General features: G+C 42.9%; 1 protein-coding gene across 2 annotated transcripts in view; it reads right to left on the bottom strand.

Annotated features, from left to right (window-relative positions):
* The window catches only part of HMBS (hydroxymethylbilane synthase), a 378,523-nt gene that overhangs the window by 209,220 nt on the left and 149,420 nt on the right, over positions 1-19,883 (bottom strand). For both annotated transcript variants that reach the window (XM_044080943.1, XM_044080944.1), the window contains exon 6: positions 18,442-18,519. In XM_044080943.1, coding sequence (XP_043936878.1) covers positions 18,442-18,519 — 78 coding nt within the window. The remainder of the gene's footprint in view (positions 1-18,441; positions 18,520-19,883) is intronic.

The raw sequence follows: 19,883 nt of genomic DNA, 5'->3' as shown, positions 1-19,883 counted from the left end.
ACAAAACGAGGCATTTAAAGGATAAAATCTACTACACAATACAAGACTTACCTCCAAGTACATATTTCAGTTCAACTTGAGCAATGAAGTGTTTTCTTCACTGAAACTGTTCCACACTCATCAGTGGAAAGGGAGAAGGCAGGAAAGTTGTTAGAGGTGAGCAGGTCTACAGAGCGACACATATGAAATGGACAAGTACTGTGCAATGCACCAATCTGACTTCCACTATTTAAGTCAAGCTTACAGGTTCAGAGAGATCTCTGCAAAGTAAGCAGCCATGCTCTTTCAAGTCATGGACAGAATGTGTAAAGCCAGCATGCCTCATCACTCATTCAGTTTGATCATCTTTCCAATATCAGATGGCTGCACACTTTTTATTTTTTTTATTTGCAATAGTGCATCAATCAGATCTGTTTTTCCCCACTTCCATGGGCATTATCATGGTCACTGGGAAGGCCTGTTCCACCTCTTGGATGGTGTTTTCTATTTTCAATTAGGATGAGCTCCTAACTGTGATCTTAAATAAGTGCTCTGTGGCATGCAGGTCAGACACATTCCCCCTCAAAGTTGGTTCAGGCCAGCCTAAATATGCTGCACCTAGTTACTTACTGTACACTAGTATTGTCATTAATCACTAAGATATTTCCATAATTCTTTAAACAGACCCTTGTTACGGCAGTTCTCAAAAAACTATCCCTGGATCCAAATGTTCTGGATAATTTCTTCTCTATCGCTAATCTTCTTTCTTGGAAAAGTTACTGAGAAAGATGACTATGCACACAACGTGAACACCATCTGAGAAATAATGGGGTCATGGATTTTATCAGGTTAGAATTTCACTCATCACTACACTGGCATTACTCTTATCCTAACAGATAATCTTCTGATGTCTAGAGAGTAGCACAAGTATTCAGTCTTGATCTTGCTAGATCTCTCTAAATCATTTTCATCAGCCCCTAAACGTCAGTCCATGAACCTTCACTGGTTCTGGCAAATGTTCATGCTACCATGATTCTGATCCAAGATGTACAGACATAAAAGGCGCCAGTGTATGTTTCCTTAACCAAAGCGGAGGCTGGAGGCTGCTCTAAGATGGTGCACTTTAGGTTTTCCACATCTTATCTCCAGAATGCTCCAGAGAATGCATGTAACATTGGGGGAATGCGACACAAAAAGAGCAAACTCAAATGTTCTAATTTACTGTTTAAGTGACACCCCCCAATCAGGATCCCAAGCTGTCATGTACCACACCATTAACCAAGAGCAGCATGGTCGTTTTAACCCCCTCTTGTTGAGCACACCCCCATATAAAATGTTATAACAAAGATGTTAACTAAATGAGAGATTAGTGCTGACTCCAGAAGTGAATAATTCCGCTTATAATAAATTTTGAGTTGCTATCCTGTAGCACTCTGCACATTTAGCTAGTTGTGTTCCTGGGCTTATAGTAGTTCGCTGAAATGTTATTCTGGCGAACACATATTCATCGACCCCTAATCAGGGAAAATCTAGTCAGCAATTCGCTGAATTTACTAAGGGCAATGAAATAGTGGCCTGAAAAACAACGGACCAACATGTAGTTGACTCAAATGCACTCAAGTGAGGGACATTGCCCCCCACACCCCTCCAACAATATATAGCAACTCCAGCGATCACACTACAGTGATAAGGGCAAAGTTCTGTTGTCCATTGTACTTCAAAAAACTATTTTGTTGCCCATTGTAAATTCAGCGAATCGCTGAAGTGGTTTTCGCTGACTACAGGTCAATGAATAGGTATTCGCTGGAATAACATTTCAGCGACCTAATACAGACCCATGTTCCTACGCCTAATATACCTGTAATATAGGTTTTGTATGGGAGAGGACTTTGAAAAATCTACATTCAGTATATTCACTCTTCTCTTCTCTTCGTACTGCCATATTTACATAATTAACCTGGACTGGTTCATTCAAGACAAACTTCTGCTTCCTATGTCTACAAAAACTATTTAATATTTAATTATAGGCTTACAAGTCTGTCTTTCTAAGCAGTCTACATCACTTACAAAGCAGTCTCCATCACCTTCCTAGCCATCAGAGGCATAGCAGTCCCCAGCAGCCCTTCCCACAATCAATGGCAAAGTAGACTCCAGCATCTTTTCCCACCATTACTGACAAAACATAAGTACCTAGCCCCACCCCATCACAGGTAAATGTTAAGCTATCGGTCTGCAGACTATTGCAAGCTTAGCTAATAACCAGAGGTCAGTTAAGACCTTAACTATTACACCAACCCTCCCCAACATTAATTTCTCAGGGGTTAGTTATATTCATCTCAGATTATGGCACCTATTCTAGTTCATTATTTATTTAGTTTCTTATCTATTATAGGTTCAAATATGACTATCAGGCTAACTGCCCTGAAGGAATATTTTAAAACCTAGTCAATAACACTAGGTCAGAATCAAACCACGTTCCTTGCATCTGTGAGGCAAAGACCTTAACCATTACACCAACCTATAGTGAGAGATCATGATCCAACACCTTTTCCCATCAACAGTGACAGGTAAGTCTCCAGTATCCTTTCTGCCATCAATAAGTGGTACAACAGTCTACTTCATCTGCCCTACTACTCATACAAGAGCATTCTTCCATCAATGTTACTACTGGCAATGGTAAAGCAATTCCCATCAACTTTCCCACCATTATCCACAAAATATTTTTCATCAAATTTCCTTACCATCAGTGGCAGAATGTGCCTATTCAGAATTCTTTTCGACACAATACGAATAAGAGATCACTCTAGAGTAGACTAATTAACAATTAACAGCTTGCTACTGAACACCTATGTATTTACCTGATGAATGTGGAAGATTCCTCAGTGATCTAAATGACTCCCCTATCAGCAAATCTCCATTACTTTGAGTGACTTTAACTACCCTTTAACAAAATGGGCTACTTATACTTCCACTACAGATGTGCACAAAAATTCCAACACTTTATAAAACAATGAGTGAGAAGGTCACTAAAAAAACAATCAAAAACAAAATGAAACTCCAGCAAAGCTAGAACTTCCACTGAGTGACCTCCCAAAGCTCTTGTATCAGAGGCACATGGGATATATGCAAATGATCCTTATGAACATCAGGTGCTTCAGCTAATGGGCGATTCTGAATGCCCATGATTTGTTTTGTAGTTTTAATGGACAATTTCAGGCCAATAAAGCCAAACCCCACTAGCTGTGGATATGCATATTTCGGCCTTGTTATGACCTCATCAGCACAGCACAAGCAGAGTGTTTGACTAAGCATTAGAAACACAGGGCTATTACACCCAGCTGATGTTCATAAGGATCATTTGCATATATCCCATGTGCCTCTGATACAAAAGGTTTGGGAGGTCACTCAGTGGAAGTTCTAACTTTGCTGGAGTTTTCATTTTGTTTTTACTTATTAACACTTTATAAATAAAAATTCCCTTCAGCAGTTTGTAAAAAAAATCTCCAAGACACAGCATTCTTAACCTGATTCTCACCAATATGGCTGCCTCTTGCACTACTCCTCTGGTAATTCCTTCCCCAGTTAATTCAGTCCACAAACTTAAGACTTCTCCTTTTAACTCCCAAAAACAATGATAGCAATTTCCTTGAATTTAAAGACTATAAACATGCCAATCTTAGCTTACTCCATGATGAAATATTAGAATTCACTACTGACTCCACTCTATATGTGCATATATACGTATATATACATACATACATTATATACATATGTATATATATATATATATATATATATATATATATATATATACATATACATATACACACATACACACACACACAAACTATATATATATATATATATATATATATATATATATATATACACATACACACATACACACACACATAAACATATATTTTTTTATGATGGGAGATATACACTGACAAAGGTGAGGGATTTGTAGATTATTGGGTCACAACAGTTCTTGGCTGGGCATTGCAGTAGGGGTAAAGGTATTTACACTACTAGCAGAAGTACCTCTCAACTGTCCAGATTTTTCCTCATATTTTGGGACTGTTCATCATAAGATTTGTGGTTTTATGTATTTGTGTGGCAAAACGGTGAAGACTGAATTCATTAAATAATTACAGGTGCTTGAGTTGAAGACTTCATATTCTTCTGAAAATGTTAGCAACACAAAAACTTTTACTCTAGCAACTTTCCAAGTTTATGAGAGCAATATTTAAACGTTGCCCTTATTTTTGGGGCTTTGTCCCCCATTATATGTGGCTTTGTCCAGATTTTTTGTGCTAAGAAGCTGAGAGGTATTCGGATTTGAAAATCTCAGGAGTCTGCCGACCGGCACTTGCGAACTAATTTTGCTTCGGGCACCGCGCGGCAAGAAAGACGGGGAAAATGGCATCGGCTGCATCTTTTATACCCCTGGCGTACTGATGTCAGGGAAGAGGCGACAGCAACCGACGCCAGACCTAGACTTTGGAATTCTGGCAGACTGCGGGTAGCCTGCCAGCAGGATAACCCAAGAGTAATGACTGCAACAGTGAAACACGATGAACATCATTAGCATTTTTCTTGGGAATTGAGATAGTAGTGCATGTGGTAGTGATGATGATGTGTAGTTACAGTTAGCTTACCAGATCATGTTTCAGTAGGGACACATCACTGTGTAGCAGACAGAGACTGATGAATTACTACATCATACTAACTTATTACGGGTCTACGGTTTCAGTAACTCAACTAGGAGAGTGACAATGTTACCACTCATTGCTGACTCACCCTGGCACACAGTTACAGTGGATTTGACCTAGTTTTACACTGCATCAACTACATCCATTAGGGGAGATCATACGTTGAAGTTTGGGGTGCAAGGCTATGAAGGGCGCATTTCATTTTTGTACCCACACTGCAATCCGGGGTACTCAGATTTTGACAACTGCTAGGTGAGCTGGTCTGAAAACTTTTTCAGCCCTAACCCAGGTCTCAGGCAATCAGATACATTACAGGAACTGATTATGTTTTTGCAACACGAAAAATTAGTCAAATGTGTGCAGTGGACAACACAATATAGTAGTATGTAACAGTGCAGCAAATAAACACTTAAAATCATATTAGTACAGGTATAAACAAGGACTCAGTGTGCTACATTTAAAGAATATGTCAGAAGAGAACATGCTGCAGATTACATAGTCTTGTGAAAGAAGTATTATCAGTATATAATAACTGATGACCTAAAACAAATGGGCAGAATTAAGAAATAAATAAAACTGAGTTGGCTGGGAGAGCTATGTGATAGCAGGCATCAACTCTGTTTGTGCAGGGGTTATTCAGTATCCGAGAAGGAATGACGTGTTTCATATCAGTTTCACAAATACTGTTGTGTATGGCACTACTACTAAATAACCTGAATGTAATATGTGTATCTGCACATGTGCATGTGAGTGTGCTTATTTAGAGATGTGCATTGGCACTACTACAAAATAACCTGAATGTAATATGTGTACATGTGCATGTGAGTGTGCTTATTTAGAGATGTGCATATGCATCTACAAGAGCACTAGTATGTGTGTGTGTGTGTGTGTGTGTGTGTGTGTGTGTGTGTGTGTGTGTGTGTGTGTGTGTGTGTTTCTGTAGCTAACTTCTGAAAAAACAGTAATCAGTGAGGTTTCTTAGCTTGTTGGAAGATGGTTTAAAAAGGGGAGATCCAGGTAAGAGAATGCTCTTAGGCCTGAGCAAACAGATGCACTTTTGATCTGAACAGCCAAGTGACATTACTTGCTAAGGAGCGAAGTGAGTACTATGAACTGGTAAGGGACAGTTTGTTGGCTGTGTGTGTGTGTGTGTGTGTGTGTGTGTGTGTGTGTGTGTGTGTGTGTGTGTGTGTGTGTGTGTGGTATGGATAGTAATTCTGACAGAATAAAGACTGTACTAGAGTACATGGGGGCTAAGCTGCTATGAGATGTGCAAGTGAATGGTTTTCAGTAGACATTGAGATCTACTGATAACACTGCTGGCAAACTAATTGGCTCATTTTTGGCATTTACTTCTCTGAAGTCAAGGCCACTGTCAGTGGTTTCTGGCTGACTAAATTTGTAGGTGATTGCAAATTAGGAGCAGTCTTTGAATCTCACACTGACACAAAGTTTCTCCAGCAGGGGCTGACACAAACAACTGGTGTCAGAGCCATGGACTAAAATAAATGCCAAGAAATGCATAAGAGTATCCTTTGGGAAGTCATCCACTCCTGGTAACTATCATACTGACAACACAGTATTGAATCAGTAGTCAGGGACTTAGGGTCACACATAGATAGTAATGTAGCCTTCCACCGTCATGTGTCTACAGTAGTGAGGAAATCATTATATGTTGTGCAACTTACAAAGGTATGACATCTAAGTCTAAGGAAATCACTGTTCCACTGTATTTGGCATTCATCAATCCTATCACTGAGTACAAAGCCCCCTTTGTATGTACCAAAATAGGCACATCCAATAACTGGAACGCACACAGAGGTTCCTCACTAGAAGAATACAGGGCATAAGTAAAATGTCTTATGCAGACCACCTCAAGACCCTATCCCTGTATTCTGTCTCCTACAAGCTTTTGAGGGGAGATCTATGCCTGGCATACAGGGCATTGTCAGACCCCACTCTGATGGACCTCCTGCATATCTACAGAATAGCACCAGAATGACCCATTTTAAAGACTTAAACCTTGCCTGTGATATAAACAGGATCTGCTGGAGAGGCAGGTATGTATCCCAGAGACTACCCCTGTCTATGGAACAGGCTCCCCCATCAGTGTGAAGCACAGTTCCTCCCTAACTCAATTCAAGTGTAACTTGGATAACTGCATGGGGAACAGGAAATTCATCCCTGGTTTGGCACCTATGTCTCTAATGGATACAGGCAAAGTACAGTTTTGTACCTACCATAAATGTAGATGTTCAAGTGCTAATACAGCTGCAGTCATAACAGATGGGTTCTCCTGCCGTCAGGCGGGTCCTCGGTCGGCCGAATTCCAAAGTCTAGGTCTGGCGTCGGTTGTCGTCACTTCTTCCCCGACATCAGTGCGACAGGGGTATAAAAGAACCAGCCAACGCCATTTTCTTCAGTTTTTCTTGCCCCAGATGTCAGGTGCCCCCAGAAGGAAGGCAAAACATAAATTTATGTAATAAAGCAAATGCAATATAATCATAAAACAGTAGTTGCAAGCAAATACACCATAAAAGAATACCCCAATGAGGTTGTATGAGGAGGTGTTAGCCATAAGGCCTGTCCCAAGAGGGGAAGGAGGGAGGGAAACCTGGACTGCAGCTGTATTAGCACTCGAACAGCTACATTTATGGTAGGTACAAAACTGTACTATGTTCATCGTGCATACAGCTGCAGTGATAACAGATGGGTAGAATCCCAAAGCTAATAAAGGGGTGGTAGGCACTAAGTGGAACTAAGTGGAGCCAGGATGCCCTGCAAGACTGCAGTGGCAAAGCCCGCTCTAGTTTTGGAGTATAATGGTAGGTGATAGTGCTTGGAGAAAGTATGTACAGAACTTCAAGTGGCTGATTCCAAAATATCTTTGGTAGGAACCCCCCTGAGGAAAGTTGCAGAGGTAGCTGTGGCCCTTGTGGAGTGAGATCCGATGCCTGTAGGTACAGTTTTACCATGAAAAGAGTAACAAAAGCGTATGCAGTGGGCTATCCATTTTGAGATTGTCTGTTTGGAAATAGGCTTCCCTTGAGCACCTGTAGCAAAGGACACAAAGAGTTGCTCTGATTTTCTGAAAGGCTTTGTTCTGTCCAAATAATAACGGAGCTGTCTGTGAATGTCCAAGGAATGTAGTAGCCTCTCCCCTTTGTTTTGTGGATTAGGGTAAAAGGTAGGTAAGAGGATAGCCTGATTCAAGGCTACCCTGGATACTACCTTTGGCATAAATGAAGGATTGGTTCGTACGGAAACTCTGTCCTGATGGAAAATGATGAAAGGCTGCACAGCCATGAGGGCTTGTAGTTCCGAAACCCTGCGTGCTGAGGTGATAGCTAGAAGGAAGGCTATTTTCCATGACAAATATTGCAGATCTGTTGAAGCAGCTGGCTCAAAAGGAGGCAGGGTTAGTTTTTCTAGAATGAAACTGAGGTCCCAAGCAGGTACTGGTTGCTTCCTTGGGGGTTTTATATTCTTAGCCCCTCTGAGGAACTGTCTTAAGAGAGGGTGAGAGAATAAAGGAGGATCAGTGTTGTACTCTGCAGAAATGGCTGAGGCATGGACTTTGATGGAGGAGAATGAAAGTCCACTGCCTAGCAGCTTGGCTAGGTACTGTAGTATTTGAGGTAAATTCAGTACTCCAGGATTCTGACCCTTTTTCTGATTCCAGACACAAAACCGTTTCCATTTTGCGGAGTAGGCTTTTCTAGTAGAAGGCCTTCTGGCCTCCAAAATGACATCCTGCACCTCCTTGGAGAGTAGGGTCTGCTGTGAATTTAAGGAATCCTCCATGCGGCTAGATTGAGTGTTTTCAGCTGACTGTGAAGAGTTTTGAAGTTGTGCTGAGTCAGTAGAGGCAGGATCCATGGTGGGGAATGCGTCAGGCTCCTCAGGAGTGGGTACCAGTGTTGTTTTGGCCAGTCTGGAGCAATGAGAATCATCTTTGGTCTGTCTGCTCTGGCTTTTAATAGAACTTTGGCCAGTAGTGGAAGAGGTGGAAAGGCATAAACTGTCATTGTTGTCCAACTGAAAGAGAGTGCGTCCACTTTCCAGGCCTGTGGATGAAAGGTCCTTGAGCAGAATTTTGTCAATTGGTAATTTCTGTGGGTGGCAAAGAGATCTATGTCTGGCCTTCCCCATGCTTGAATTATCATTGTAAAAACTTGAGGATGCAACTTCCATTCATGTGGATCTGTTATATTTCTGCTCAAGTTGTCTGCCAGTGTGTTTTCCTTCCCTGGCAGGAATTGTGCTTGAAGTTGGATTTGCAATTCCAGAGCCGTGTTCCAAAGGGACATGGCTAGTCTGCACAGGGGATATGAATGAGTTCCTCCCTGTTTGTTTATGTACCACATCACTGTGGTGTTGTTTGTTCTTATCAATAGCTGCCCTGGATGCAGTAGGTCTTTGAAAGCCATAATAGCATTTATTACTGCTAGCATTTCCTTTTGATTGATGTGCAGGTGCTTTTCTTTTTGTGACCATTTGCCCTGAATGCACCGATCTGTCATGTGCGACCCCCAGGCATAGTCCGAGGCGTCTGTTGTGATGACTTGATTTGCTTGAGGCTTGCAGAATGGGAGACCTATGTTTCTTTCATGCTTGAGCCCACCACAGAAATTCCTTTTGAAGACATGGAATCAGTGGTATGATTGCTTCCAAACTGTGGCTGTGTTGAGACCATAAGTTTTTTAGGTACCATTGAAATTTCCTCATATGCAGCTTTGCACATGGGATTAGCAGGATGCAAGATGCCATGAATCCCAGAGCCTGCAGGATTTTCCTTCCAGTCAGCCTGGTGAAGGTTGCCAGTTTTCTGAAGTACTGAGTTAATTGCCCTTGTTTCTCTGGCGTGAGGTAAGCCATCTGGGTGTTTGTATCCAAGCTGGCACCCAGGAAAATTATTGTTTGAGAGGGTATTAGTCTTGACTTCTTTTTGTTGACTGTGTATCCCAGAGATTTCAACAACATTATTACAAACGCCAGGTGTTTCAGAAGAGTGTGTTTGCTGTCCGCTTGGATCAGGCAGTCGTCCAGATATGGGTATATTCGTATCCCTTGAAGTCTGCAGAAGGCAATTACTGATGCCAGGCATTTCGTGAACACTCTAGGCGCAGTAGATAAGCCAAAGGGCAATGCAGAGAATTGATAATGGGATGAACCTGCAAGAAATCTGAGGTATCTTCTGCAATCTTGTCTGATTGGGACATGCAGGTATGCCTCCTTGAGGTCCAATGTTACCAGCCAAGACTCCTTGCCCAGCATGGGAAGAAGCTGCTCTAATGTGAGCATCTTGAACTTTGGTACGAGTAAATACGTGTTTAGGATGGATAGGTCTCCAATCTTTGCCCTTCCTTGGTACCACGAATAGTCTTGAATAAAAACCTTGACCCTGTTCTTGTGCAGGTACCTCTTGAATAGCTTTCATGTCCATGAGATCTGAAATTTGTTTTTGTGCCTCTGCCCTTTGACTGTGTGGCAGGTTTGGCATGCCTCTCATTTTTGGAAGGGTGTGAAAGTGGAATCTGTAGCCTCGGTCTATAATGTCCAGGATCCATTTGTCTTTTGTGACAATATGCCAATTTTTCGAAAATAATGCCAGTTTTCCGCCTAAAGGTGCTGCCATTTGAGCCTTGCTTGGCATGCAAAGGGGGAAGTCATTGGGTCTGCTTTCTGAATGGCTGTGAACTATCCTCACCCCCTCTTGGTGTAGGTTTTTGCCATTGTCTGCCTCTAAATGATCCTTGAGATTGCCCTCTACCTCTCGGGCGCCTGTATCTACTCTTTGAGGTCTGTCCGTGGCTGGAAAGGACCAATTTTTGAAGGCCAATTTCTACTGAAACGTGGCGGTTGTACCTGTAGGAAATCTTTAACTGTTTGCATTGATTTTGCCTTTTCCTCCATTTTCTTTAATACCTCCTCAGCTTTAACACCAAACAATACATCTTTTTGAAGAAGTGCATCTAGTAATTTAGCTTTGACATGATCTGGTAAGGTTTGCTCTTTGAGCCAAGCATGTCTACGTATGACTGATCCTGTAACAGCAGCTCTACAAGAGGCCTCTAAAGCATCAAAAAGTACAGTTTTGTACCTACCATAAATGTAGATGTTCGAGGATCCACATTGCTGCAGTCCTAACTATTGGGTAGTCCGCTGTCCAGTCGGCCCGAATACCAAAGTATATGGCTGACGTCGGTCAGGGCGCATTAGACTGACGTCAGTACGTCAGGGTACTAATGCGCATGACCGACGTCATATCCTCAGTCTTTTCTTGCCCCAGATGTCAGAAGACCCTGAAAAGATAAGGCCAAAACCAAAACTCCCAACATACCTGCACCAAAATATATATATATACAAAATATACAAAATTAGCAGAATATAACCTCACCTACACAACCACCCCTAAACACAGAGGGAAGGAGGGAGGAAATTGGACTGCAGCAATGTGGATCCTCGAACATCTACATTTATGGTAGGTACAAAACTGTACTATGTTCTTCATTCCACATTGCTGCAGTCCTAACTATTGGGTAGAATCCCAAAGCAGAGGTAAGGGAGGCTGGCAAATCATAAGGAAGCAGGAACTGACAACATGCCCTGCAAAATAGCTGTGGCAAAACCAGCCCTAGCCTTAGAGTAGAGAGGAAGGTGATAATGCTTAGAGAAAGTATGCACTGAACTCCAAATAGCTGCCTCCAAAATATCCTTAGTTGCCACCCCCCCTCAGAAATGCTGTTGAAGTGGCAGTAGCCCTAGTGGAATGAGGCCTAATCCCAGCTGGAATCTCCTTGCCATGATGGGAATAACAAAATGTAATGCAACACCCAATCCATCTAGAAATAGTTTGTTTTGACACAGGCTTGCCCTGGGAACTCAAAGCAAAAGAAACAAACAACTGCTGAGACTGCCTAAAATCCTTAGTCCTGCTCAAATAATAACGCAATTGCCTGTGTACATCTAAAGTGTGCAAAATCTTTTCCCCTTTATTTTGGGGATCTGCATAAAACGTAGGCAAATGAATAGTTTGGTTTAAAGCCACACTAGAAACCACTTTAGGCATAAAGGAAGGATTAGTACGTAATGATACCCTATCCTTATGAAAAATCAAAAAGGCTCAACCGCCATAAGGGCCTGTAACTCAGAAACCCTTCTTGCAGAAGTAATGGCCAACAAAAAAGCAGTCTTCCATGACAAGTATTTCAGTTCAGCAGTAGCTGCAGGCTCAAAAGGTTGTAGAGTAAGTTTCTCCAACACAAAATTGAGATCCCAAGCAGGAGTAGGAGCTCTACGGGGGTCTTATATGCTTTGCCGCTCTAAGAAATTGCTTCAACAAAGGATGTGAAAACAATGGTGGGTCACAATCATAGTGAGCTGAAATTGCTGCAGCATGAATCTTAATGGAAGAGAAAGACAAACCTTTGTCCAATAACTCAGTAAGATATTGAAGAGCCACACTCAAATTAGGCTCAAATCTCCAAATTGTTTGCTGCAGTCCAAAATAAAAATCTCTTCCATTTTTCTGTACACTTTCCTTGTACTAGGTCTTCTGGCTTCCATAATCACATTTAAAACTTGTTGAGGAAGTTGAGACCTGCTGTCTTTCAAAACAGAATATGCCAGGCTGTTAGATGAAGAGAGTGAAGCTTGACATTGAGCAGACGACCGTCCTTCTGAGACAACAGATGTGGAATCAAGGGTAAAGGCCATGGAGGCTTCTTTACCAGACTCCTCAGCAATGGGTACCAGTGCTGCCGAGGCCAATCTGGAGCTATTAAAATCATCCTTGGCTTGTCTTGTCTGACCTTTAGAAGCACCTTTGGAAGAAGAGGCAGAGGTGGAAACGCATACACATGAAGAGTTTTCCAACTGAAAGAAAGAGCATCCACTTTCCAAGCTGTGTGATGAAACCTCTTTGTGCAAAACTTTGGTAGCTGGTGGTTTAGTGGAGAAGCGAACAGATCTATGTCTGGAGTTCCCCAGGACACTGTCAACTTTTGAAATACATGAAGATCCAGTTTCCACTCGTGGGGATCCATGATTTGTCTGCTTAACACATCTGCTAAGGAGTTCTGTGCTCCCGGCAGAAACCTTGCCTGAAGAGTTAGTTGCAAGCTGAGCGCAGTCTCCCATAAAATCATTGCTTGCCTGCACAATGGGTAAGAATGTGTTCCCCCTTGTTTGTTGATGTACCACATGACAGTTGTGTTGTCTGTCAGAATCAACACCTGCCCTGGAAGAAGTAACTCCTTGAAAGCCATTAATGCAAACTGGACTGCTAACATCTCCTTCATGTTGATATGTAGATGCTGTAGTCTGGCAGGCCACTTGTCTTGTATCCACTTTCCATTTAGATGAGCTCCCGAAGCAATGTCTGAGGCATCTGTCGTTAGAATTTGACTCGCCTCTGGCCGGGTCACAGAGAGTCCCTTGTTTAGGTGACATTCCTGAGCCCACCACAAAAATTCCTTTTGAATGCAAGGTATTATTTGAATGACAGTGTCCAAATCCTGGCAGTGCTGTGTCCATACATTTTGAGATACCATTGTAGCTTCCTCATATGCAGTTTGGCATTGGGAAGCACCAGAATACAAGATGCCATGAACCCTAAGGCTTGAAGGACTGTCCTTGCAGTCAGCCCGGACTGAAGAGATAGTTGATGGAAGTAACTGGAAAGATTCTTTTGTTTGTCCGGGGTTAAAAGGCCATCTGGGCTGCTGTATTCAGTCTCACACCCAGAAAGCACATGTCTTGAGAGGGTACTAGACTGGACTTTATTTCGCTCACAGAATACCCTAGGCATCTTAGCACTGCTATGACATATTCCAAATGCTGTAGAAGGTCTTCCTTTTCTTGAGCCAGAATCAGGCAATCGTCCAAGTAAGGATAGATTTGAATTCCTTTTAACCTGAAGTAAGCTATCACTGGAGCCAGAACCTTTGTGAATACTCTGGGCAGTAGATAAGCCAAAGGGCAATGCAGAGAACTGATAATGAGAATTTCCAGCTCAAACGCAGATACTTTCTGCAACTTAGTCTTATAGGCACATGAAGGTAAGCTTCCTTGAGATCTAAAGTTACCATCCAGTGATCTTTGCCCAGCAGAGGTAAAAGCTGTTGTAACGTCAACATTTTGAACTTGGGAATGTCCAGATAAGTGTTGAGGATAGATAAATCCAAAATTGGTCTCCACGTGTTCCCCTTCTTCGGTACTAGGAACAGGCGAGAATAAAATCCTAGGCCCCTTTCTGGCACAGGAACCGGCTGAATGGCCCCTATTTGGAGTAACTGAGAAATTTGCTTGTGAGCCTCTTGTCTTTGCAGAGGAGGAATGTCTGGCATGCCTTTGAAAGGAGGCAAGGTATGGAAATAAAACCTGGAACCGTGGTGAATGATATCCAGAACCCATCTGTCTTGGGTAATTAAATCCCAATTTTCTTTGAAAAGAGACAGTCTTCCTCCCAACGGTGCTGCCAGGCGAGAATGAACTGGCAGCTGAAAAGGCAGGTCATTGGGTCTGCTTACGAAAGGACTGACCCCTGCCCTCACCAGAAGTCTGAGCAGGGGAACTCCTGTCCTAGGCCTAAAAGAACCCTGAGCTCTGCCCCTACCACGCCTAGACCTACCCCTAGACTGGGAATCATAAGCAGGATAAGTCCATCCCTTAGCAGGCCAATTTCTACTAAACTTCGGAGGCTGCACCTGCAAAAAATCTTTAACAGTTTGCATAGACTTAGCCTTGTCCTCCATTTTCTTCAAAACTGCTTCTACAGGCGAACCAAACAACACATCAGACTGCAAGGGAGCATCCAAAATCCGTGACTTAACATGCTCAGCTAAATTCTGATCTCTCAACCAGGCGTGCCTACGAAGAACAGAACCAGTGGCAGCCACCCTGGAGGAGGCCTGCACAGCATCAAAACCACATTGCAAGGAATGTTTACCCACCTGTTCAGACACATGAACTAAATCCTGCAACTCTTTACACTCAATACCTTCTGCCAGAGCATCCACCTTAGATTTCAACTGTGAAAGAAGATAATTCTGATATTTTAACATGTGAAACTGACAATTCAACGCCCTCATGGCTAAAGTGGAAGAAGTATACACTTTCTTTCCCCATCTATCCAAAGCCCTTGCCTCTTTATCAGGAGGGACAGGATTTTTAACAACTGAGGCCTTCACACCTTTAGGCCCCTGAGAGACAGTTTCGGGTCTGCCCTAGGACTCTTAAAAGATACTTATGAGCTTCAGGCACCCTATAATACCTATCCGGTTTAACTGGGGCAGGAGGCAAAGAATCTGGATTCAGGGAAGCCTCTGCAAAACATCTTCCACCACATTCAAAACAGGAGGTATAGCTAAAGGCCTATGCTGGGGTAAAACAAGAATTCCCTAAGCCTTTTCCTGGAATCAGAGAAATCTTGACCTTCCCATTTAAAATGCTCCCTCATGGAATGCAGAGTCTCTGAAAATGAAAAATCCTCAGGAGGGAAGCTGAAGGAGTAGAATCATCCACATCAGAATCAGAATAAGGAGGGTACTCCTGCAAGTCTTCAGCCAAGACTCAGAAGCCTCGAGCATTGCTCAAAACTCTCAAACTCAGGTTCCACCCTAGGCCTCTTATCAGGAGGGGCATAGAACCCCTTATCATAGTAATCAAATCCTCTGCCATTTTAAGCATATGTTTCTTAGGCAAAGACCCTGAAGCACTAGGAGAAACCCCACTGAATCAAAACTCGGCCTACCCTCAAAGAAGCCTTGGAAACAGAAGGGAGGCTCTGACCACCTTAGGAAGAGAGGGAAGAACAGCCACCTGAGAAGCCCCTCAGCCTGGCCTACTTCCTGAGAGGATACATCCTATAACAGTAAAGTCTCTCCTGAGACTCCAAAGAAACACCTGGCAAAACCTCCGGCTCCACTGAGCCCTCTAAAGAACCGACGCCTGGGACTGTCGGTTCTTCCACTAGGCTTTGCTGTTTTGTCCTTGCTTTTAGCGAAGCCGGCGTCGGAGCATCCGACGGCATTTTAGAATTACAACGCTTCCCAAACACTAACCTGGCACAGTCTAACCTTCTCTTAATAGTGCGTTTGTTAAATCTAGCACAAGAGCGGCATCCAACAACGTCGTGCTCAGGCCCTAAACAAGGTATACACAAAGTATGGTAATCCCTATGAGGTATCTGTTTCCCACAAGAAATACAGTTATTCACTTTTTCTGACATCCAGTTAAATACTGAGGCAACCAAAAACCAAAATATTCCCCAACGGGGTACTTAGCCAACTTTGATTCGGTCTGAAACTCTGGCTTCAGAAACTTTCAGAACGCCAACCTGCACTCGCAAAATTGCTTCTGCATCGGACCATGCGGCAAAAAAGACGGAGGATATGACGTCGGTCATGCGCATTAGTACCCTGACGTACTGACGTCAGTCTAATGCGCCCTGACCGACGTCAGCCATATACTTTGGTATTCGGGCCGACTGGACAGCGGACTACCCAATAGTTAGGACTGCAGCAATGTGGAATGAAGAACATCCACAGTGCAAGGTATGTTTACCCACTTGCTCTGCACTATGCAACAAATCCTGCAACTCCTTCAAGTCTGGTTGTTCAGGTTGTGACATTTTGCTTTTCAACTGAGATAACAAAAACTGTTGATACTTTAACATATGGAACTGACAGTTTAATGCCCTCATGGTTAAAGTGGCCGAGGTGTATACCTTTTTCCCCCACCTTTCTAAAGCTCTGGAATCTCTCTCTGAAGGTAATGGATTTTTGGCAGTGGAGGCCTTAATTCCCTTGGGACCCTGTGAAATAGTTTCTGGGTCAGCCGCATGGCTTTTGTATAGGAATTGGTGTGAATCAGGAACCCGGTAATACCTGTCAGGCTTGACTGGAGCTGGAGGTAAAGAATCTGGGTTAAGGCTGGCCTCTGAATACACATCATTCTAGTATGTCTAAGACAGGAGGTATAGCCAGAGGCCTGTGCTGAGGGAGCAAGAGAAAATCCCTGAGCCTTTTCTTGGAGTCTGAGTACTCTTGGCCTTCCCAGTGGAAGTGTTCCCTCAAGGTATGCAACGTTTCCCCAAAAGAGTAATCCTCAGGGAGACAGAGGGAATGGACTCCTCTGCATCAGAATCTTCGAAAGGGGAGTAAGAATGTTCCTGGTCCTCAGAATGTTCTGAAGTAATGGAGGCCTGGTCCGAGGAAGGGTATTCTTCCTCCACTCTGGGCCTTTTGTCCGAGGGGGGTTGAGAACCCCTGACAAGAGTAATCAAATCCTCAACCATTTTGAGCATCTGCTTTTTAGGCATGGGGCCTTGAGAGGGGCCCTGTGGAGCTTGTCTTTTAGAATGCATGGCTGCTTTAGATTTAGTGTAAGCCTTAATGGAAAAAGAAGAAGAAGGCCTGAAGACACCTTGAGAGGTGGCAGGCCTGTCTGAACTCTGAGTTTCCCTGCCAAGAGTGACTTCAGTATCTGTAGTCGGGGTGAGGGCCGAAGAGCCTGCGAACTTGGGCACAGAAGCCACCGCTAATGAAGTGTCATCGGTAGTCAGGGGCTGCGTAGGCGCCTCGCTGAGAACCGGAGCACATGTAGTCGGCTTTAGCGTGGTGTCGGTAGAAGTCGTGGACCTCGTATGTCGGTCCTTATCTTTACGTCGTTTACTCAAAATTGGAGTCGGAGTATCCGATGACATGTTGTAATTAAACTTTTTGCTAAAATAGTGTTGGGCGAACTCCGCCCGACGCTTAATAGTGCGTCTGTTGAATGTAGCACAAAAACGACAGGCCGAGACGTCGTGGTCTGGGCCTAAGCAAGGTATACAGAGGGAATGGAAATCCTTATGCGGTATTTGCTTCCCACATGAAATGCAATTATTAACTTTGTCTGACATCGGTCTGAGGCAAGAAAAGTTTCACAACGGGGTACTTAGCTTTCAAGAAGTCTTCGGTTGAAAAATATTCGTAATCTCAGGAGCTGGCCGACCGGCACTTGCGAACTGCTTCTGCTTCGGGCACCGCGCGGCAAGAAAGACTGAAGAAAATGGCTTCGGCTGGTTCTTTTATACCCCTGTCGCACTGACATCAGGGAAGAAGCGACGACAACCGACGCCGGACCTAGACTTTGGAATTCGGCCGACCGAGGACCCGCCTGACGGCAGGAGAACCCATCTGTTTTGACTGCAGCTGTATGCACGATGAACATCCTGTAAATGGTTTATCTCCCAGGCCCCTGCTTACATTTATCAAGGGTATCAGAACTTGTCAGAGATTTGGGATGTAAAGCTAGGCTTAAAAAGGCCCCTGTGGTCATTAGCCTAGTAAACACCTATAAACTAATCTGACTCTATTATAAAATAAAACCTCAAAGAATGCCTCTTCTTTTCTCAGCCATATGATCGTAACAGACAAAGAAAATATAAACAACAGATGGAAACTACCTAGGGTATTTATTTCAAAGGCTTTAATGAAGTGTTCATCAAGTCTTTTAAACTTTTAATCAAAATAATAAAATGCTCAGGAAGACTTTGAAGCTCATCACACAACTGGTCTACAGGTGAAATGCACAATTAATGTCCATGCCAAGTAAAGTTGCTTGCCCACACTGCACACACATACACATGCGGCCATTTCTAAAAAAAAAAAAAAAAAAGTGTCACATACAAACTTGCCTCCAGTTTCAGTTTATTACAGCAAATGAAAAACTCTGGTTGCTATTGTGTTCGCATACTCACTTGCAGACAGCTGCAATTGTGAAGCCAGGAGGAAGTGTTGTTGGCAAGTCCTTCAGGGAATGTACCACAAGATCAACCCTGGATTAAAGAAAGATAAAAGTAATGAAGCTAATAAGTAGACACACTGTAAAATTATATATGGACTAGAATGCAGCAATGGCTCCCTGGATTGTTAAAGTATCAAATTAGCTTCTCACATCAGTTCGTAAAATTAATGCACCTGAAGGATCTCATCAAGGCCACAGTCAACTGCATGTTCATCTTCAAAATAAGATGAAAAAAGGCAAAAATAGTCAACAGCATTTATTGTTGAGAAACTGGAAACAAGAATTATAGAGAGAGATAGATATAAAAATGAAGAGATAAAAGGAAACAAAAGAAAAAAACAATTCTTTGTCAAAAGTAAATAGCTACACACATTAAAAAGTCTGAAACACAGACAACAGTTACACAACTAAAAGAAGAAATGCCACCCAGAATTTCAAACCAATGCATTTATTCAGTTAACATGACGTGTACAATAAAAAAATAAAGTAAAATCCAAGTGGTTCACAGCATCAATAAAAGCTGTACGAAGACTCTCAACTAAAGAATGCAGCACAACACCATTCATCTACATGGAAATGGAGAAGTGTCATAGGATAGCCTTAACACCATATACGAAGAAAAGCTTGGCTCTTGAAAAGGACTGGCACACAAATGAATGACATTTTATCAATTCAAACTCCACTGGACACTCACAAAGAGTGGGCATCATGTCTGCAAATTCTCCAGTAGTTTACAGCAACAACTGGTGGAAAAGTCCCAAGTGTCTGCAAAGGGATTAAATGTCACATAGAAAGAGCTGAGATGCAGTCATACTCGTTGCCCCCACCTGCTTTCCAAAATGCATCTAACTAGCAACAGATAAAGGCTGGGAGTGTAAAACTAGGAAACTGCAATTATGTGACCATATTCACAGTAACAGTAGATGTTTAAATGCATGGATTACTGCTGCAGTAGTATCATTCCTAGTGCTTGTGAATTAGCCTCAGGCAGATATCCATTCATCCTGCCCCACATCCAGAGCTTTGCAAATGTCCACCGCAGTACTGGTCTCCTTCCCATACAAAGAACATCAGCTGGATGTTGGGCAAAAAAAGGGCAGAGCAAACCATACCATTTTCAATATATAAGGAAGCAACCCAACAAATGTGACCAGCCAAGAGAGGCTGATCTAACTAGGTTAAGGTGGCTCATCCCTTTTCAATATGGTAAGACAGCTGAGAATAAGAATGGGCGGCTACCACTGCACTCCAAAATCCTTGGCTTCAGAGGTCTCTAGGCAATAGGAAGGGCATGGACTAGGGAAAGGACTAGAGAGAGTCTATACTGCAGCAGTTATCCTTCATGCAGTTGTGTACTCGTAGGCATTTGTATACAAGTTCTTTGTAAGGAACACA

The sequence above is a fragment of the Protopterus annectens genome, chromosome 8.part0 (genome assembly GCF_019279795.1).
Source record: "Protopterus annectens isolate FY-2018-M chromosome 8.part0, PAN1.0, whole genome shotgun sequence".
NCBI lineage: Eukaryota > Metazoa > Chordata > Ceratodontiformes > Protopteridae > Protopterus > Protopterus annectens.
The sequence above is the reverse complement of the archived record's forward strand: the minus strand, read 5'-3'. Positions and strand labels throughout refer to the sequence as shown.